Here is a 21,411-nt window from a genome sequence, read left to right on the forward strand (position 1 = left end):
ATAAATACTCAGTTGGGGCATCGGAGGGCGGGGACGCCAAAGGCATCCCTTCTTTTTCGCACCCTCTGACCTTGTGAATTAAGATGACCATTGAAATTGAAGATTTTCTGATATATAAGTAAGCATAAGGAATAATATATGTAATCGATTTTTGTTAGCTCTAACACCTTGTTCTGTACCATTCGGTACTTGTTTTTACTGTAGGTCTGTGGCCAGGCAGGGTTGGCATAATCAGTGGGAAATCGTCAGTAATCACCTGGTTCGACCAAGTCCAAAATGGAAGAAACAACGCAAACAACCGATCTTCTGAGTGATTCCACTACATGGATTTCATTTACTGAAATCATTCTCGATATCGTCCCGATCAGTCACTTATCTACCCATGTCGTCATTGTTTTGTCGGTCTTCATCGGGTCCTCATTCTTGTTACCATGGTCGGGAATCTGTTAGTGGTCGTTGCATTTGTTACGATGCCGAAACTGCGTACTTACAACAACTATTTCATATTGGCTCTGGCAATTGCGGACCTTTTGGTCGCAGTGGTTAACATGCCACTCTTCGCTATGGTCATCATTTTGGGACGCTGGCCGCTCGGGGTGATCTTTTGTGATATGTTCTCCTTCATGGACCATGCTTTCTCCCATGTCAGCATCATCCTCGTCGCCCTGATAAGCATCGACCGCTGCATCGCTGTGTCTTATCCTATCCGTCATCGTCTGACTTGGCGACGACGCTCTCGAGCGATCCTGATCATCGCCGTAGGCTACATCATTCCCGTCATCATCTGGCTCCCCTTGACGGGCCTTTGGCAAGTAATTCACGGTATCGATGAGCGACTTTTCCCGGATATCAAAGTTTCGTTGCTGGTTGTTTCGTCATAGTGCTTTTCGTGATGATTCCTATAATCATAACTACCACTTGCTGTGTCAGAATCTACTTCGGCATCCGCCGTTTCTACAAGGAACGAAGGAAGATGGAACTGGCGATCGCCGTTGAAGCATCAACAAATATGAACAAAGCAACGACATCGGCTCCTGTTTCTCCTCAAGCCGACAATGAGGCAAGCAATGAGAACGAAAAGAGCAAAGGAGGTGCGATGAGGGGAACAAAAGCAGCAATTACAGCAGAAAGGAACGGCAGTAACAACGCAACAGCACGAATCAGCAAAGAGAGCCCTAAAGGTAACACATTACTATAAACTTGAAATGAAGTATTCTTAGTTTTACTGATAATTACGATTTCCGAATGTTTACTAAATTTGTTCACTGAGTTATTTCAATGACCAATGCTCATGCAAACGTTACTCTTACAACTCTTTTAGATATGAAGAAAATGTCGAGATGTAAGCGGTAAAATATTTTCACAAAAAAACACTGTAGCACATTTTCCCCTCCCCCTCCCCCCGCCCCCAAAAAGAGAGAGAAACAATTTTTAAAGTTATAGATTGTTATAACTAACCAAATAATTATCTATATTGAAGTTGTCAAGGCATAAATAAAGGCGCGCAAAAAATGTAAATAATTAATCCTAGGTGCCTAACGATTTGTTTTGTCGGTTCTTTTTCTTCTTTATTTTGATTTGTTTTATTTTATTGTTGTAGTCAAAAGGTCTTGGTGTGTTTGCATTATTTTCATTCAACATTATGGTATGCATACAAGTCAGCCGTTTTTCATGGATATTTCATTGGAACACTGCTATATACTAGACAAATTAGTCTGTAGGGGGACTCTCGATTCTTATAGATTTCATGCGTTGGATCGTCTATTACTATTTACAATCTACATGTAGAATAAGGTGCACTCTTTGAAATACCAGGTAAAATTTCGCTGCGAGTGTAATTATGTATATCAAACAAAATGTGGGCATATTTGTTTTTACCCAATTTGGTATAGGTTTTCCCTGCCAATTTCGCCACTTTGCGAATCCAATTCATGTTGCGTTCATTTAACTTATCACAGTGGAGCCCTAACTTTTTATTCGATAGTTCAAAATTCATGATCGTTGCATTCAAAGTCGCATTTTAGTCAGTCGAATAAACACTTGTCTTATTCAAATTCTTGTTTTATACACGTTATTTTTCAAGCTTTCATTCAATTTAGTCCAATTTTTCAAAAGATGCTCTTGTTACAAAAATCAAGTGTGTATATTTTTATATATAATGATTACAGCTGTATATATGTCTGGAGTTTTACAAATATGCTTAGATTTTAAACGTATTATGAAGATAGTGCTTAGAGACTTTGGTGGATAGCGCTTTATAAGCACCGTTTTATTATTATTATTATCATTACAACAATTTAGATTTAGGTAATGAGCATATCAGTATAATTCAAGGATATTTATTGGTGCGTGTGTGTAGGGGCGGGAAGTCACGCACAAATCTACACTTTATTGGATAAAGTTTCTTTCATCACTATTTGAATAAGTTTAAAAAACAAAAAGAAAAGTACACCCTAATTTATTGGACGAAATGAAAATGATTATAGGAAATATCATTATCAGTACACGAAGGTTTAACCATTGATACATTTTCGTGCACCCCGTAAACTAATCAGGATACATTTCTACCCTCTAATGACGTCCATCATGATTTGAATAAACATGTTACTAAATTGACTGCCAATTCGCGAATGTTAATGTTCGAGATCAACTATTGGCAATTGCTGATGAATTTGAATGAATCTTGGCACACGCACTAGTCGGTATGAATTAGAATGATTAATGTGCGAAATCCCTTGTCCGATACTCTTAATTGAAGGACTGAAGTGCAATTTAAAATGACAATCTCAGCCGATAAATGGTGTTTGCGCTAGATTGAATAAATGCTTTAACAAATGGATCGAGAAAAAAATGCGAAATTGGCCGGGAAAACCTATATTTTGCCCAATTTGGAAGTAATTATTTTACGTTTGGACCCTATTTGGACAATATATTACTCAACTTATTTAAAGAAAAATTGGTAAAAGTTTACCCAGTATTTTTAAGAGTGTGTTTAACCCACATTTTGCCATCGATCTCGACCAGGAGCTTAGAAATATACATCTTAATACTGTTATAATAATAACTATAATTTTAGGGTCCTCACGGAGAGCAGTCTTAATACTTACGTATTTACGAAAGTAATGTAATTCACGCAACAAGGCCACAACCCTACCCTTAAAAGTGTTTGGAAGGACTCTGCCATTTTGTATGCCCCCCTCCCCTTCACCCCCGCGCTGTTCAACAAGTCAGGCTACGCCTGTGTGTGGAAACATTAGGTGAATACGACTCTTAAAGGTAATATATTCCATTTGCAGGCCAAACAAAATGAAAAGGTTAAATTCCAACGGCATTTGAAAGACAATACCAATTTAGAACTTCCCTAAAAAAAAAAAAAGGGGGGGGGGGGCTTGAAAATGTCTTTATGTGGGAAAATAAATTAGTTGTCTAATCTACTTAGGAGCTATAGAGCCAGGAAGTAAGAGTCTGATTTTTCTGACCGTTGTACCGAATGGTCGTACGTTTTATGCTACGCAAAGATTCAATCAGTTTAATTTTGGCCATTGCAAGAAGTGGTTTTGGCCGTTACAAGAAGTGGGTTATTGATGTAGACAAATGCTCATGTACCCTTTACAGCTCATTTTATGTTTGTTATTACCAAAGATGATAAAATCGTTTCAAAATGACAGTAAGTTCATTGGCTGCATGTATCTCTTTCAAAAAGTGTTTAAAATTAACTATAACAATCCCATTTTCATTCAAATTGTATTTAGAATGTTTTGATTTGAAACTGTCCCTTATTAGTTTGTCATGCATAAACATGGCGTCAATGCATAATTATTGTTCTCATACGATTGCAGATCTAGTTCTCTTCTTATTATTCTTCTCCCCCTTCCTTTTATTGGTCGGTAGGTTGATTTTTTTTTTGCATGCACTTTTTTGACGATGCTTCGTTGATATACAAGACGCAGCAAATACCACGTCATTCCCTGACTTAGCCCTGCGTCAATAAGGAGACGGTTCGTGTGCTGAAGGACGATAGAGACGATATAGACGATGAGCTTTTTGCGATTGATGACAGTGCCGTTTAAATCTATGCCGTTTTAATGACACACTGCAATTAAAACCTTGGCCGTCCTGTTTAAATAGGGATTGTATTGATAACTCCCTGGTTTGTCCATAGACTGTTAGACTAGTGCATTCCGTCTTCCGCAAACGGCCCTTGGCAGATCACATATACCAAAATCACAACAGCGTCATATCCGAGGAAATTTGCAAATCAAGTCATCCAGAACTGAGAAAGCTACGAGGATAAAGATGAAAAATCAAAATAGGATTATAGTGGCAGGGATTGGGAGTTTTACTCTGGGCATTGCACTCCTGTCTTTCTTGGTTTTTGGTGGACATCATTACCACTTCGTTGTTTACGTTACCCTAGGTGAGTCTATATTTACCTCTCTCTCTCTATCTCTCTCTTAAGTAAAACATTATGAATTTAGGAGACATTTATCGTTACAGAGGCAAAGGATAAACATTCCCTACATACACCGTTGTCCATAAAGTTGGAAGAGGTTTTTCTTACATCATCCTGAAGTGTTTTTAAAATTTGATTTATTCTTGATTTCTAGATGTCTAATTAACAAATATATTGTGAAAAAATTTTCATGAAAAGAGGTAGAACAGAATTTTGTAGACTGCACTGTATAGGGGGCATTCCCTTCATAATGAGCTAATGGCAAAAGCGTTTTCAACATCTACCAAATTGCGCAGCATTTTATGGTTTCGTGGACTTTCAGTTTATTGGGCGGTCTGTTTCGGGGACCATCGGCTTTATCACCTCCCCCACTCCCCCAACCGAAAATGATAAATAATAATAATAACAAATAATGAAATCAAATTATTTCATTCATTATTTGTTAATAAATGATTTTTAAAAGTTGTCAGATAGCACTCAAGACCAAAGGTCTCCCAGGCTGTCAGTGTTATACCTAAATTGTATAACAAATTAGCCTATATAATATAACAAATTATATTAAAAAATCACTATTTGAAACCGAATATACCGAAATCGCTTTTGAAACCGAATATACCTAAATCATATTTTCCGTCATAAGACCAAGACTTAACGTGTATACAAGATTGAATATCTGGAGAGAAAAAAACTTCATCTGGCAAACGTATGCAATATGTTTAATAATAATAATAATAATACATTTATAGACGGGGTCAATGTCGCTATTCATAAGGTCCGCTATTCATAAGGTCCGCTATTCATAAGGTCCGTTATTCATAAGGACCGCTATTCTATAGAGCGCAGAAACTATCAACCATTAAGTATACAAGAGCAAAGTATAACAGATCAATGCCAAAGCAAACAAAAGAAGCCATGAATTTATTTACACAAGCCAGATTAGACCGCTAGTAGCCTAACAGTGACCCGAACAAATCTGGAGAGTCATATCTTGAACTGGACTTTACCCATTTGACTTTGTTTATTTACCACAATATGTCGATCCCTGTTTTATTTCAGTGCGATCTCAGATTCATTGAGTTAAAATGACTCGAATTGATATGGAACAAATACTCATCCATCACTGCTTTAAAAGCTTGTACAAGAAGGCATCGTTGAACAATGTTAAATATGAGATGTATGACACTACGTGTTATCAGTGTCTGTGATATGGATGTAATATTAAAACCCTTAAAAAATGCGCTTTAAATTGATCAAGAAGTGCCTCCAAAAAAAAATTCTTTCAAAGACCGGTTTTACCATACTCGTTTTCCCCAATAGACTGTTATGAGAACCGTTAGGCAAAAACAAAATTTGGTTTCAATTTCAATTTCAATTTCAATTTATTTTCCATGTTTAAAAAAAGAACAAATATAGCAAAGTATTGACACATTGTATTAAAATAACAATATAAACATAAACATGGAAGGATACCCAATCATAAATATCTTGATAATCAGACATGCGATAGGCTTGTAAAATTCATTGGGTTCCTGACTTACCTAAAGGTTTATAATTATCATAGCAGCACGAGCTAAATCCAGGATTTTGTTTCAGAATCTGAGACAATGTTACCGAGTTACTTTAAAGATAAACTTTAGTACTGGTAATGCGATTGCATTGTGGAAGAAAAGGTGTGGAAAGGATCAGAAACAGTTGATCATGTAGCATGTAAGTATTGGTGTGCACTGCAAGGTTCTGGAGTCATCAAAATCATAATAAATTTGACCGAGTCTTAGTTGGTAAAGTAACAAGCACTCACATAGAAAGCTATATATGGGACAACACACATGGTGTCGGGGCTAGTACTACCTTGATTTCCTTGTCTTTCTATGCTCATTACTCAGCCAGTATACATTTTCTTCCAAAATTGTTTGGCACATGTCATTTATTTGTAATCTTGAACATTCAGTGTAAGTTTCGTTTGATTCTGTGAGAATTAATTTGTATTTTTTACTAGTACTGGAGTTTATCTTTAAGTAGAGGTATATCGTTTTTTCCGTTTATATTGACGTTGTTCAGATATAATCTTCAATTAATATTTTCTTTACAGCTATATCACTTAATAATAACTAATTAAAAAGATAATATATTTACATTCGTCACACTAAACCCAGGTTAATTGAACGGGTACCGATATGAATTAATTCCTATAGAAGCTTCTACGCCTCCATCAGGACAGCTAAATATAGGCTTTTAGACATAGGAAGGAAATTGCACTGTACACAAGAACCGAGTATTATTATTATTAGCATGCGCAACTTGTCCTCACCTAATTTGATAATAATGCTAGTGGTTTTATAAATGCATAAAACCGAGGTATTCAGCCTCTGGATATGCTACTTATATCAAATCAAGGTGCAACACATCATATATTGCTTTTAGATCGAGTGCGGGGGGGGGGGGGGGGGGGGGGGCTGAAGGCGAACAATCATTGACAAATTTATATTAACATATTGTGTTTCGTTTCCTTTTCTTTATCTTGATGAAAAAAGGCTGTAATAAGTATTTTACTAGTAATACAAATTCATTTTTATCTCTGTATTATATTTCGGAAGAGACATGTGGTATCGTAGTGTTGAATTTTGTCATTCTCGGGGGTGTTTCACAAATATCCTAAGTCGAACTTGACTCTAAGTTGGACTCAAACATTATGGAGAGCCATTTGTAGCCTTAAAATAAAATATATTCAAAAGCAACAATTTAAGACTTTTCATAAATTCCACATCAATAACATGAAATCTTCTTAATAATAGAAAATATAAACGATTTGAATCAACATTTTATGCCTTTTAATTTTTTATACTGCTTTAAAAGCTTGTACAAGAAGGCATCGTTGAACAATGTTAAATATGAGATGTATGACACTACGTGTTATCAGTGTTTGTGATATGGTGTAATATTAAAACCCTTAAAAAATGCGCTTTAAATTGATCAAGAAGTGCCTTTAAAAAAAAAACTTTCAAAGACCGGTTTAACCATACTCGTTTTCCCCAATAGACTGTTATGAAAACCGTTAGGCAAAAACAAAATTTGGTTTCAATTTCAATTTCAATTTCAATTTATTTACCATCTTTAAAAAAAGAAAAAATATAACAAAGTATTGACACATTGTATTAAAATAACAATATCAACATAAACATGGAAGGATACCCAATCATAAATATCTTGATAATCAGACATGCGATAGGCTTGTAAAATTCATTGGGTTCCTGACTTACCTAAAGGTTTATAATTATCATAGCAGCACGAGCTAAATCCAGGATTTTGTTTCAGAATCTGAGACAATGTTACCGGATCCCTTTAACAAAATCATCTACAGCACACTTGGCGCAGATAATAGGGGTAAACTAAGAAGAATATAAAGAAAAGGCCCGTCAAGGATGACCCCTCCAGCCCCCCCCCCCCCTAACACTAACACAAACACAAACGCACAGCCGATCTTGATAGTGATAACATATTGTAATAGGTGTTTTATGGCAACACAAATATTATGGATAAAAGGGGATACTTTCTTTTCTTATTTTTGTTAGTTCACTTGAAATACAAATACAAAAATAGTCGCCTGTACCATATCAATATTTTTGTTTATTAAATTGAATCTCTCTCTCTCTCTCTCACTCCTGTATTTGTTTTAGGGTGGGTAGTGACGGTGTTGATGGCGTCAAGTCTGGCCTTCCTCCACATTGGAAGTTTCGACTGCTGCCAATTCACGCCCGGTCACGTCCTCGTTCTAAAGTATATCATTGTATACTGGCTTGGTAAGTCAAAAACCCGAAAATACTGTGAATCTTTTGACTGCAGCACCAAAGACTGCAGCACGTACCAAGCTGATTTTCTTTTGAAGAAGATCCGAAGATGTGAAGACACCGTTTACGGTCAGGACTTCAACTTCAGAGGCATTTCCAGTGTTGAGGACTTCATCAAGAAACATCCCCTGACATCGTATGACCATTACCAGGAGTACATCAAGCGTGTAGCCGACGGTGAAGTTGGAGTGATGTCTTACACTAATCCCGCCTTCCTAGGTATGACGTCGGGAACGACTGGAAATGCGAAGCTATTTCCGGTCAGTAATGAAAACCTAGCGGACTTGAGCGGTAGTGCCGCTGCGGTAAGTACGGATTTACAGACGAGATTGGGCATTGAAGTAACGGGACCGCTCGTAGTGTCTTGCTGCCTGTTGACGGGTGTGCCAATCGGTAGGTCCGAAGGCGGCATTCCAAAGGGACCCGTAACCTCGTTCATGATGCCTGATAGCATCAAGGAGATTATCTTCTCAACTCCTTTGGTCGGCTACAAGATCATGGACGAGTCGACCGCCATGTATGTACACGCCCTTTTTGCGCTGCGTGATGAAAACCTGTCAGCTGTCTGGGCACCATTCGCATCATCTCTCTACATCTTCTTTCGTCTTCTGGAAGCCTCCTGGAAGAAGCTAGCCCAGGATATCCGTAGAGGTTCTGTCTCGGACGACATCCCGGCTCTTTCTGACAAAGATCGGAAAGAAATCAACGCCCGCTTGCTACCTATGCCTGAACGAGCCGACGAGCTGGAGATGCAGTTCAGGATCGGGTTTGACAACATCGTGTCAAGGTTGTGGCCCAGGATGCCTTCAATATCTGGGACTACATCGGGATCGATGCAGACTTACGTCAAGCGTCTCAAGAAGTACACTGGAGGTAAGGGTCTTATGTCCATGGTACATGGTGCGTCACTTCGCTGACTTAACCCGATGACTACTGAATTCTCTAATTCCCATAGGCTCAATACAGGGAACACTCGGTTCCAGTAGACAATGGGATAAGACTGCGTCTACGACTGCCACTGGCTGTTGAACCAAAATTGAAAGTAGAATTAAACAATTCAAAAAATACCTTTTTTTTATGAGCGCAGCGAATAAATCGACATGTCGCCTCCTGTGTAGTGGCTATTTTCGTGTCATGGTCTAGTGGATACGTTACCTGACTTAGTGAATCTTAGGGAATATCGTATTAAGTGTTCGATGTTTTTTATTATATTCATTATAATATTCGTAACACAATTTCATAATACGTTGTCAGATGTATAAAATGAATCAATCACACGAAAAAATGGCATATCATTACATAACCTTCAGTTTTACTCGGCCAAAAGTTACAGAACAATAGAAAAAGTCCTTAAAACGTTTGGATATCAAATTATTGCTATTGTCTTGTTTATCTTGTTATCCGTCGTTGTTATCATATTAGTTACATAGTGAGCTAAGTTTTTTTTAATTGTGCGACTTCATTCAAACTCAAGCTTTTTTCTTTTCGTCAGGCTGACGTTCCATGTTTACCCCTGTAAAAACATCATAGGTTACCATCCTTTTTTCCAACATTTTTGTTCTCTCGATGTTTTACACTTACTTTTCGTTCATTCCGTTATTGGTTTTTGAATGCCAAATCTTTAACTCTCTCACAAGATTTCTATAATGTAAATTATTTTAATTTTCATGTGTATTAAATTTTTATTTAAATTGAATTGCATTGCAATGAATTAAATGTCAACGTTGCCCCTTTTAACTTCTTAAGATCTTCAAATGTTATCCCGCTACTACATCTCAACTGAAGGATTGATTGGTTATGCAATCGGGTTTCCGGACGATGGACAAACAGAATACGTCTGTATACCAGATGGGCTCTTCTACGAGTTCATCCCAATATCTAATTGGTAAGTGTCCATTTCTTCTTTTATTTATTCAATTCGCATATCTGTTTTTAAAAACAATGGCCAATTCAATAAAAATCGGTTTACAAAGCGATCATATGCGTCTGTTGTGTTGTTTGATCACTTCACGTCATCACATAAAATAGTGCCGTGGTTTTAGCCGCGTCATATCTGAGCCATGCTGGCCAGGATTGTGTGGAAGGCCATCACAGCCGGGGCAGTTGACCCGACTTAAGCAACAAGCAAGTAAGCAAGTAAGCATATCTGAAAGAAGCCTATACACTGGCGAGTGCTTTGCTTATTTCAAGATTTTACTAGAAAGTGAACAATGTTCCTACCCTTGTACACAAGCAAACAAACATGTTGTGTAAATAGGAAAAAATGAAAAAAATATGATGTCCTCTTTCATGATACAACAAAAATATCAATGTTTTGCCTGTTATAAGGGGTTGAACTATTTAATATTCAAATTGACTGGGTGATGGTACCACAAATGTGTGTGCATTGTCACTGTCAACCATTACTGTCATTGTCTCCGGTTATGATTCCTTCTCTTTGTAAATTAAAACTAATAATTCCGGATCTACAATAAATACTTAATTTCATTTCATTTTCCACTTCAATTCCAATCAATGTTTGATCATAAAATCATGTAGTAACGAGAGCAGTCCAGCAACTGTGTTGATGGAAGATGTAAAGAAGGGGGAATGCTATGAAGTGGTCATCACCAACAAAGATGGCCTGTATCGCTACAGAATGGGAGACGTCATCCTCATCACTCGATTCTACAACAAAGCACCCGTCTTTCAATTCCAGTATAGGTACGAATCCTAGGTTTGTAGAAGTGCATGAGGGGATCGGGTGTCTTGAGCATTGAAGCCTCGGAGAAATTAGAAAGTTCCAATATTCAGGCAACCTTCACCTAAGATCGGGGCATAGAGGTGCTCAAATACTTACAGTAATTCTTATCATTTGTTTAGCGTATTCTTATGCCGACTTCGATGTTCTTGTTACAGTAAAGTATGAATAATGGTCACTCTAATTAACTTTGAGAAACTGGAACGTTAAATGCTTGCAAGAGGCTTCAGCCAACTCGCCCCCCCCCCGCCAATCCTTCGGGGCGAAAATGAGTTTGTTTGCCTACATGTATATAAGGACATACAATTTTATCGAGATTTAATGTCTTTGGATTTTGAAGAATGAAATGCTTATTTGACGAAAAATTCCCTCCTACCTTTCAATCACATCCAACTTCATCGCACATATTTACAATTCATTAGAATTTATTATGGAAAGAAGTACAGCAACACAACACAACAAAACAACAACATCTGCGATCAATACATTTTTCCTAAATATCATGGGAAATGATTTCGATTTGATGAAGGTACATGTTTAAGAAAGGTTAGAACTGGGGAATGTTTCACAAAGGCTAAGATCGAATTTGAGTTAGATTAAACTATGGCAGGCCGTTTATGCCACTGTTTGCTCTAACTATTATGATCTTTAGATAATATTTTTTCCTTCAATAATGAATAATCAACAAATGTAATTTTTTTAGATTTGTGATCATGATTTGTATGTCCTTTGAGAGACCAATTCCAGAAAATGGTGAGAGCAACAATGGCAAGAATAGTCTGCCATAGTAATTCCAACTTAAAGCTGATCTTAGTCTTTGCAGGGCCGTGATAGAGAAGAACTGAAATCAAGCCGCTCTCCTTTGACCCCATGCACCAAGCCGCCGAAAAGTTATGCGCTAATCTGCAACTGCTGACCAGGTGGTGAGATAAAAGAGCGCATGAATTTTAGGATTTAGAATTCCTACATCAGAAAATGGTATCACAGCAACTGTTCGCTGTCCCTTTCAATGATTTCCCATCCATTGTTAAATGTGTAAAGAGTAGAACAAAACACAAACTGTTGTAATTTCATCCTTTTTTAACTTCGAAAATACCAAAAAACACGCAAAAACACGCATTAGCAAACTTAATGTTATTAAAGATTGTAAATCATTGATCAAATAACGAGACATTATAACATGGAACTTCAAAGCCAAGTGGAATGTTACACATCCCGTTGTTACGCTTTAGAACTCACGAATGGGTTGAATAAATTACAAGAGTTTCGCCGGCTTGATTCCAGTCCTTCTCTATCAAGTCCCTGGTCTTTGTGAAACAACCCCCTGGTCAGTTAAATGAAGAACACGGTGATGTTTCTATTTTCCTTTTTTTTTTTTGTGCAATAAATATCCAGACGCGGAGAACTTCTGAATCTCTGCTCGGAGAAAACCTCGGAGGTGATGATAACGACTGCCCTCAACGACACTGTAAAGATATGGAAGGGTGCGGAAATTGTGCAATACGCTTGTGCTGAAAGCCCACTTTACGAAGAGGCAACAGGTATTTCTATTTCATATTTCTGTTTTATATATTTCTTCTGTTTTTAATGGTTTAATCCAAACTCTTTCACTTAAAATGAAAATCAATGATGTGTGCCTTCAAACTCGTTGAAAAGGCAGGACTACGTTGTGTCTCTGAAAAGGCTGGTTATGTGGGCAGTTGATATTAAACAGTAATTTGAAAAAGATTGCAAGCAAAACTTCATCAGTGTTGGACAATATAAATTACGAATAGGGTATATTTATGATTGTGAGTGATATTTAATGGATATTTTTTCGCAGTATCGAAAAGCAAATGTGAAGGCTGTGAAGTGTCCAGACACCACCCTCCCCTATCATATGTGTTCGTCCTTTAGGCAAAGGTATCCATATAGTATAGTTCTTTGCTCTATTTTCTATAGGTTTTGTAGACCAAATCATTGACACAATGTTGGTAATTGCCAAACATTTTTGCATTTGACGTTTCCTTTTTGTATTGTATTCTTAATTGAAAACAAGTTTTATCATGTTTAGTCATAGCATTTTAACAGATCTGTGAGTTCTATATTTTCAATTAAAACAGCTTTTCGCACGACTGTCATTTCATGTAAAAAGCATATTTTAAAAAAATGTAAGTCTTTTCTTTCTATCTTTACCTTTCAGGTGAAAACTCCACTTCAAATTCTCTGTATTACGTCATCTTCGTCGAGCTTTCTATTCCAGTAGACACCATATTGCTGTCATCGGTGAAGGAACATGACGAGGTAATGCCTTCGAGGCTTGCTTCCAGTGGCTGATTTGGGGCGGTGGTGCAAACCCCGACTTCACATAGCGAAAATACACATTGAATATAGAAGAAAATATGACTCCTACTAGCTGTCGGATTTGTTTATTCTAACTTTTACAATTTCGTGAACACATAATATATCGATGAATTCAATTTGTGCCTGTCACAGATTTCCAGGCTTCCAGGCCCCTCCCTAAGAATAGTAAATCCTAAACTCTATAGATTTTGGAAGAAAATAGGAAGTCTTGATAATATTCATTATACAGCGATCAATTTTGATACAAAAAGAAAAAAGTACCCTCGCCTCGGTTGAAAGTAAAATTTATTGCAAAGAATGTACTTTGACGGACAATGTAATGAGCAAACTTGCATGATATTTTATTGGATGACATTGATTAAGGTTCCTTTCTCTTTTTGTTCAGTTTGAGCGCGAATTTGACGCGAATCTTCGCGGAGCGAACGACTCTTACTACGACAACCAGCGGCAGGCGGGCAAATTGCAGCTACCCAGAATCATCTTTGTCGATGGCCGGGCCTTCCCGGGCCTGAGGGACTACATGCTGGAGAACTCGACAGCTTCTGCCAGTCAGTTCAAGCTGCCAAGGAAACTGCGGAAAATGGAGTGGATCCTAACTCTGTTGAAACATGAGGTCAAGGATCTCGGGATCGAAAGATAAATAATGATATATATATATATATTTTGTTTTAATGATAAAAGACTAAAAATAATATTTGTATATGCCATTTTATACATTTAAAATGGCGGTCTTTAGCATTTTTTGAAAATACTATTTTTCAACTATGTGTTTTTTTAAAAGTACAATTATTCAAATGATTTATATCATGATATGATTATTGTATATTTTGACTTTTGTCGATATATTATATTTTCTTGGTTTTTATATTACTTGTTACTTTATGATGAAAATGCAGAAATAAAATCAAATGAACAAATAATCGAATTTTATTCACATACAAATGTTACACTAATTTGTCATTAGTAAGATATATGGGAGGTGTAGTCAGAGTCGGTCATTAAAAAAGAAAACTGGGCAAAAAAGTGTTTCAGGTACCGCTTTTACTCCTACTATCTACCTGTATGCTAACTAAAAGTTTAGGGCATACATCAAAAGGTGATTGCCCGTGTACAAACGAAACGAGGCTCAGCCTTCATGCTGTTCTTCAAGACAATAATTTACATTTTATTTTATCTCAGTCTCGCTTTTTGTCAACATTGGGAATGTCTGATAACTTCCCAATTGCTGTCTTTCTTCTTAGAAACAGGGTAAATTAGGGTGATTTTGGACACAATATTGTATGATAAAATACAAAACAATTATACTCTATGATAATTATAAAACAAATCAGAACAATCATTGGCCAATTAATGTAACGTGTTTCTTCAGTTTCTTTCTTCTTGTTTTTGTTTTACTATCATTGTTATTAGTGATATGATTATTATTATCATTTGCAGAAGGATACCAGTGACTTTTAACAGGAACATCTACAACATCAAACAACAAAAATACCCTGAAAAAAATCGATTAGAACAAATTCTTAATCAGACGTATACCGAAGGAAAGAGCTGGAGATGCGGAATTCTATACAGAAATGCACTATTGGAAATATAATTATTTTTTAAAAACGTTTTAGCCCTTCATAGACTATTTTATTGAGTCAAACAAACATTTTTGCAATTCAATGAAATGAATTCTTTCCTTAACTCAAACAAAACAGAATACTTTCACTTTTCTCCCCAGTGCACAACTGCTAGAAGATATCATATCAAGCTCAAAGAACTTCACCCAGCATTCTACACTGAGGCTAACTGTCCCCCCCCCCCCCCACACACACACTCAGTGTTATTTAAGGTACGCATAATGCTTGTTCCCTCTCTTTGAAAGCGCCCCCTATCTGAAGACTGCCAACATGTCTGGACCCCCCTTTCGCGGGCTTTCGCGGGCTTCTCCTGCCTTGGAGACCCCCTAAATCCGGAACACTGCGCAATGAACCCCCTATCTCAGGACATGCAGACCACCCACCCCCCCCCCCCCTTATCTCAGATAACCTGTCATTACTGGTTGGCTCACACACCCAGGGAATACCCCAAAGAACTCAGCCTGCATCAAATGTACGTGCAGACATTTAGCACATGAAATACATACACATTTCTGTCCTCGTGTGTCTATACATACCTTGTAAGAATAAACAAAGTCTGCAAATTTGTTCTATAATATGGTCACTTATCTGCATAATATATCACCACATAATAATTACTTTAGTGCCTGATATTGAGACTTAGTTAGAAATAAACCTCCCATTAATCTTAACTGACATCACCTGTGCCTGCATGATGTGTCCTTTCACATAGTCCTACTAATGTACCTGTCATAATAAATGACTTATGTAAATCAAACTCTGTAATCAAATACTTTATAGATACTCTTTAGATTAAACTAATCAGTCAGTTGAAAAAGTTGTATTTTACTTCTAGGATTTAATTGTAGGTGTCATCAATTGTCACTATAAAACTAAAGTACCGATTTTGAGTGAAATCAGTTGAGTTTTGTATAGTGGCGTTTGAAATGTTGCGAATTAATAAAATAGGTTCAATACACAGGACACAGGCAGGATAGCAATGCAGTTGTGTGTGAATTAGGGTAGACTACAGTACAAAACTAGTCTACATCAGTCCCGGGGTTTGATCAATTTTTCTATGTTCAAGATATTTTATAATCCCCTTTTTTAATTTCCCAGGAGTCCAAAGAGATAAGAGAAAGAAGCAAACACACACCCTTTTTAAAGAAATCTCCGGGTGAAAAGTCAAATACACCCCTTTTTTTTTAAAGAATTCACGGGCCGGACTTTCCCGCACGAAAAGTACCCCTTTACCGGGCATTATGGTAACACACATGGTATCCTTCTGTTCTCAGAGTGAAGGGGGGGGGGGGGGGGACTGTTGACCCGGAAACCAAGTCAGAGTTGTCTTCCGTGATGGCCCTATTTTATACGATTGCGTACGGGTTCGTCGAGTAGCCTGCTTAATACTTTAATATAGTGGCTAGTGCCAGAAGGAACTAGTAACATACATTTGACTGGTACCTGTGAATAATAAACCTCTTCAGGTCATCACCATATATTACGTAACATTTCGTAGGTTCAGCTGGCTACAACCAGCTCTTTGACCTAGGATCATTTCATGCAAATGTATCATCATCAAATTTTAACATTACAAACGACAGTCATATACACGCGCAGGAGAAAGAGGCAGGGAAGGGGTGAGTGTTTTCCTTCTAATAAGGTAGAATAAGGGAGAAAGATATATATATATATATATATATATATATATACATATAACAGTGCGAAAATTCTCAACTCTGACATGACAACGGGTGTTCAAGAATATGTAGGCGTAAAGAAAAAGGTCTAGGAACGTTATACGTAGCTGTACTTTACAAGTTTATTACGAGCTTTCGGCTTGTATATATATATATATATATATATATATATATATATACAGAGAGATAAAGAGAGAGAAAGAGAGAGAGAGAGAAAAAAAAGAAAGGGGAGGGGTGGTGAAAGAAATACTGCGCAATAGAGGAGTTAATAGATTTTCAAATGGAATTGAACATTAATTTTTAACAAGGCGACGCGCAGCAGGTAGGATTGATGCATTCATTGGAAATAATCGTCATGACAGAAGGTATACGTGATAGGCATGAGAAGGTATGAATAATTAATAGAAATAGAAACAATTACAAAGAAGGATATTTTCATACATCAAATTGCAATAGATATGTTGACAATGGCTACAAACTGTTCGGCCAGTCAGATTGAAACTATGCAAACGCAATATCAGTTTGATACTATATAAACTATTCATCACTACAATGATTACAAATCAATAAATTTACTCCTTTTTTGTACCTCTTGTTCTCGTATTTTTTGTCATTGCATGCTCCTTTATGTTCCTGGAAATGAAATAAAATGAAATAAAATAAATGAAAATAAATGCCCGCACCATTAAAAGAAAAGGCCAACGAATTAAATTACAAGTGAATATATAATCGAGAGGAAACAAGTGCTTTTGAAATTTGCAATCAGATAGCTTTGGGGTCAGTACTGGATCGACAAACTTTAGCCTCGGCTAATGACTTGATTGGTGGTTCATTTATCGTTAGACTGCCAAGCGGATCGCTTTCTTGATTTACGGGTCTGATTGAAAATCGAATCTTTGTGGTTAGTCATCATCGGATCATTTCGTGTTGGAATAGATATACACGCTAGAAGATAGTAAAATCTACTCCGAAATGAGCAATTCAGCCACTACTTTTGGAGATGATTCCACTTTCATCTTGACTTCCCGAAAACCACATTTTAGATTTAAGAGTGGACCTCCACACTAAGACATAAGGTAATAGTGAACACGGCTCTCGATCAGGAAAGTAATTCAACTACTTCTTTGGTTTGGTTTGCACCATAATTTTGGATTCGATTTAACCCAACTATTGAAGTTATCCATATCATCATTCTCCCGAAGTAAATTTGGGGAATCATAATTAGGTCTATCAAAACGATGATTTGTTGGAGAGTGTAAACCACTTTTACCCTAATATTACTCCCTAAAAGAGTGGATATCGCAGGAATCATGAATGACACTTTAATGAAACCTTCTCCAAAGTTGCGATTGGATTACCTTTCTAAGAGTAGAATGCAATATGCGTTTAACTCCCTATATAATATGATTTCTTAAACGTTGATTTCCACTAAAAACAGTGATTTTTCACTGCTCTGTATCAAGAGAGGAAGAAGGTGATGGAAAACAATAATACCACCGACCCCAGGGGGTTTGTTACCGTCAAGCTGGACACGGTGGACCGCCAAAACATTCAGCATGCTGGAGCTAAGAGGTTGGACCGGAACTTTTCGGGAGTTCAGCTTGTCTCATCTTGGTGGCTGGCACTGTCTCGCAGTGCCCCGGAAGGGATAGGCATCGCAGGAGTCAAGTACGTCCTGGTGTCAACGGAGAGCAGATTGAGGAGGTGAGACAGTATACAAATATTGACTGCTCATGAGGATGATGGTGGGAAACATCACTCCCAAGGTGGTGTTTACACCGGCCCTTCTATCACCCCCGAGGCGAAGCCGAGGGGGTGATAGAAGGGCCGGTGTGAACACCACCGAGGGAGTGGTAGTTCCCACCATCATCCGATTACAGAGCAGTCCATATTTGTTTTATATACCTCATCCTTTTTATTGATTCATGATTAGGTCTAGCTGTAGGTCTAGATCTAGCTCTAAAAACAGGAAACGAGATCAAGAGGAATTTACTAACCCAAATAAGAAAAATCAAACATCAAGTCCAAGGCAAGAGTATTGAATTCCTACGCGCTGCGCGTAACCGCGCGATTGCGGTAGCCTAGCAACTCAAAAAATTTGTGTGCGCAACTAAGTCGCGGGAGGGGTTAGGGGTCCTATCCCAGGGTTTGATAGTAGCTATCAACCCCTCTGACGTAATGATACTTAATAGATTGAAATGCTCCTTGACATGTGATATAGTCTTGACCAATCAGTGAATGACAATCTATGTATGAGGTATATAATAACTAAAGGACTATCAAACTCAATAGGCAGGTACTCTAAACAGAAGCAGACCAAGTTAGAGAAGCAGACTGTTAAAAGTTTGAACGAAATCGGACAAAAATAAGAAAATGAGTATTTGTAAATTTTAATCACTATGGCACTTCACATTGACTGAATCGGTAATGTGAGTGTGACGTGGTGCCGGACAAATGTACTACTTGTCTCAACACACAACATGATTGAATGTCATATTTTTTTCAAACAGTATTACTCAGGTGTTTTTTTTTTTTTGTCAGGACCTGTGTAATACTATCGATGATCATGTCTTGAGGAGTGCCCCAAGAGAGATGACACTTTAGAACAAAAACATAAATTACTGGTTTTTGTACACGACAAACTGGAAAGTGGCTAGGTCACAATATACTGACCAAATTACTAATATGACATAGCACTATAGTGATTTCATTTTTGAAACATTCATAACGCATTCATAAGTTGTCCGATTTGTTTTAAAGTTTCGCCATTATTTTATTACAATGGTTGGATTGCCGTTTGAAGGTACTATGTCCATAATTTGAATACTAGGACACTGATAACGTTTAAATTTCACAGATAGGACATACATGAACTATACATGACATATTCATGATCTTTGCAGATTTCTATAGAATTTGATGTTGGCTGCAAAATGGACATAGTATGTTTAATTCTCAATTTATAAAGTATAACTAAGCATTGGGGCATGATCAGGCATTTTGGGGGTGCATATTTTCTCTGACAATTATACAAATCTATGTTAAATATTGACTCAGCATGTATCATGTCCATGCTTATCATGAATACGTTGACCTGTTGCACTATTACTCCTCTAGCAAAATATGATTTCAAATGAATTTGGAGCCTTACAAATGTTATATCTAAATGCTTAAATATTGAAACGGATTAATTCATAAAACAAATAAATCAAAGGTCGTCTTTATTGTCCATACAGAACACTGGAGATTTGTGTTTTTTTCCATATGATTTTAAATGAACTGATAAATATTTTACCACATTATTTTTTATACATTTCAACACATAAGGTCGCATCGAAAATCATTCATAGAAAACAAATTGTCGTAAACACAGCTTGAATCGACGTCCTGATCAAATTATGAATGTTGATCAAATATAAATTAATATTGTGTAACGGAAAGTGGGAGGCCCGAAGCAATGATACGGGCGCAGTGTAGAATATTGGTAAAGGTTCTTGATTCTCATACAAAAAGTTCCTGGTTTCGATCATTGCTCAGTGCATACAATCTTACTCAAGGTGTCTAGCCCGCATTTGCCCCACTCCACCCAGGTGAAGATTTGTACCTAGATGGGGTTATAATAATTGTAGGGCCCGCAGGAAAAGCAGCACCAATACCGATGCGGTTACCCTGGGGCAATAAGTCTAATTAAGCGGAAAATCGATGCAAATTGTAAGACCAGGGCCCTTTAAGACAAAACCGACTTGCAATCAATCGTAAAAGACCCCAAATCTTGCTGCAATTGCATGAGTTACTCATTGTAACGGTACAATTAATTGACGAAAATACAATCAATTTGAGGAAAACAAATATTCATGTTATAGGGCCAAAAAATTAAAATCATTCGTCACAAAAGAACGGTAAGTGTATTATTGGGAATTTACGCACCTGTATTGTCAGAAAATGATATGCTAATTGACGGTGTAAACAATTACAATCGGATGAAATCTCTCTCTTTCCCTCTTTCTTTCTTTCTTTCTCTCATTTTCTCTTTGTCCCCCTCTCTTTTCCTTTCGTTTTATGTTTTTTTCTTTTTATACTTATCTGTTTATCTCTTTCTCCCTCTCTGTCTGTTTCTTTCACCCTTTCTCTTGTTATCATATCTATTTATCTGTTTTATCTATTTCTTAATCATTCAACATCTCTTTTATTTCTAGACTGGGATGGTTAGTCATCCTCATGGTTGCTATGACAATAGTCTCTTATGAGATCGTAGACAGGGGTATTTATTTCTCAACTGGCCCTCTCTCGGTGAACATCGCTGTGAATCAGAGAGAAAAGGAGCTCACGTTTCCAAAGGTCGTCGTTTGCAACTATAATTTATATGTGTAAGCTGATATAACTGTTGTTTTTAATAAATAGATTGTGTCCATAGAATTTGGAATAATTTAGTCTTACCTCTCTTCAAGAAATTATGGTTCTTTTCAGAACTCTATTGATCAATGTGAAGCGTCAAAAAATTGAAAAATCCTCAGCACTGAAAAGATGCAAATTTAATTTATCCAGAATATATCAAATATGGTCACATTTATTTCATGAAAAAAAGTTTTAAAAAATATAATTTTAAGTTTATGGACAACATTGTATTTAAAACGGTATGAATGTCTTGTTACACTTCTTCTATGTTTACCACTGCACTAGTGCTACTACCACAACTATTACGACGACTACTATTACTACTACTGATGCT

At 37.0% G+C, this 21,411-nt stretch overlaps 3 protein-coding genes across 6 annotated transcripts in view; all 3 read left to right on the plus strand.

Moving 5' to 3' along the window:
• Window positions 1-470: 470 nt before the first annotated feature.
• LOC752481 (muscarinic acetylcholine receptor M1-like) lies at window positions 471-881 on the plus strand. The gene has a single exon (XM_001179251.2). The coding sequence runs from the start codon at window positions 471-473 to the stop codon at window positions 879-881; it is 411 nt and encodes a 136-aa protein (XP_001179251.2).
• A 3,211-nt stretch (window positions 882-4,092) lies between these two features.
• On the plus strand, window positions 4,093-14,053 carry LOC100890744 (putative indole-3-acetic acid-amido synthetase GH3.10). Its single transcript, XM_003725909.3, has 7 exons — window positions 4,093-4,417; window positions 8,128-9,171; window positions 10,045-10,183; window positions 10,837-11,001; window positions 12,434-12,579; window positions 13,221-13,321; window positions 13,767-14,053. Exons 1-7 carry the CDS (start codon window positions 4,297-4,299, stop codon window positions 14,019-14,021), a joined length of 1,971 nt encoding a protein of 656 aa, XP_003725957.2. The 5' UTR covers window positions 4,093-4,296; the 3' UTR covers window positions 14,022-14,053.
• A 2,455-nt stretch (window positions 14,054-16,508) lies between these two features.
• Window positions 16,509-21,411, plus strand: part of LOC100890821 (acid-sensing ion channel 1B) — a 20,096-nt gene continuing 15,193 nt past the window's right edge. The window contains exons 1-3 of one of the 4 annotated variants that reach the window (XM_030982916.1): window positions 16,509-16,622; window positions 18,121-18,386; window positions 20,879-21,049. In XM_030982916.1, coding sequence (XP_030838776.1) covers window positions 18,160-18,386; window positions 20,879-21,049 — 398 coding nt within the window. In that variant the 5' untranslated portion in view covers window positions 16,509-16,622; window positions 18,121-18,159. Of the gene's footprint in view, window positions 16,623-17,985; window positions 18,387-20,878; window positions 21,050-21,411 lie in introns of those variants that run through there. The other 3 variants (XM_030982915.1, XM_030982919.1, XM_030982918.1) reach the window with 3 other exon arrangements.

The sequence above is a fragment of the Strongylocentrotus purpuratus genome, unplaced genomic scaffold (genome assembly GCF_000002235.5).
Source record: "Strongylocentrotus purpuratus isolate Spur 01 unplaced genomic scaffold, Spur_5.0 spur5_scaffold_13, whole genome shotgun sequence".
Classification (NCBI taxonomy): Eukaryota; Metazoa; Echinodermata; class Echinoidea; order Camarodonta; family Strongylocentrotidae; genus Strongylocentrotus; species Strongylocentrotus purpuratus.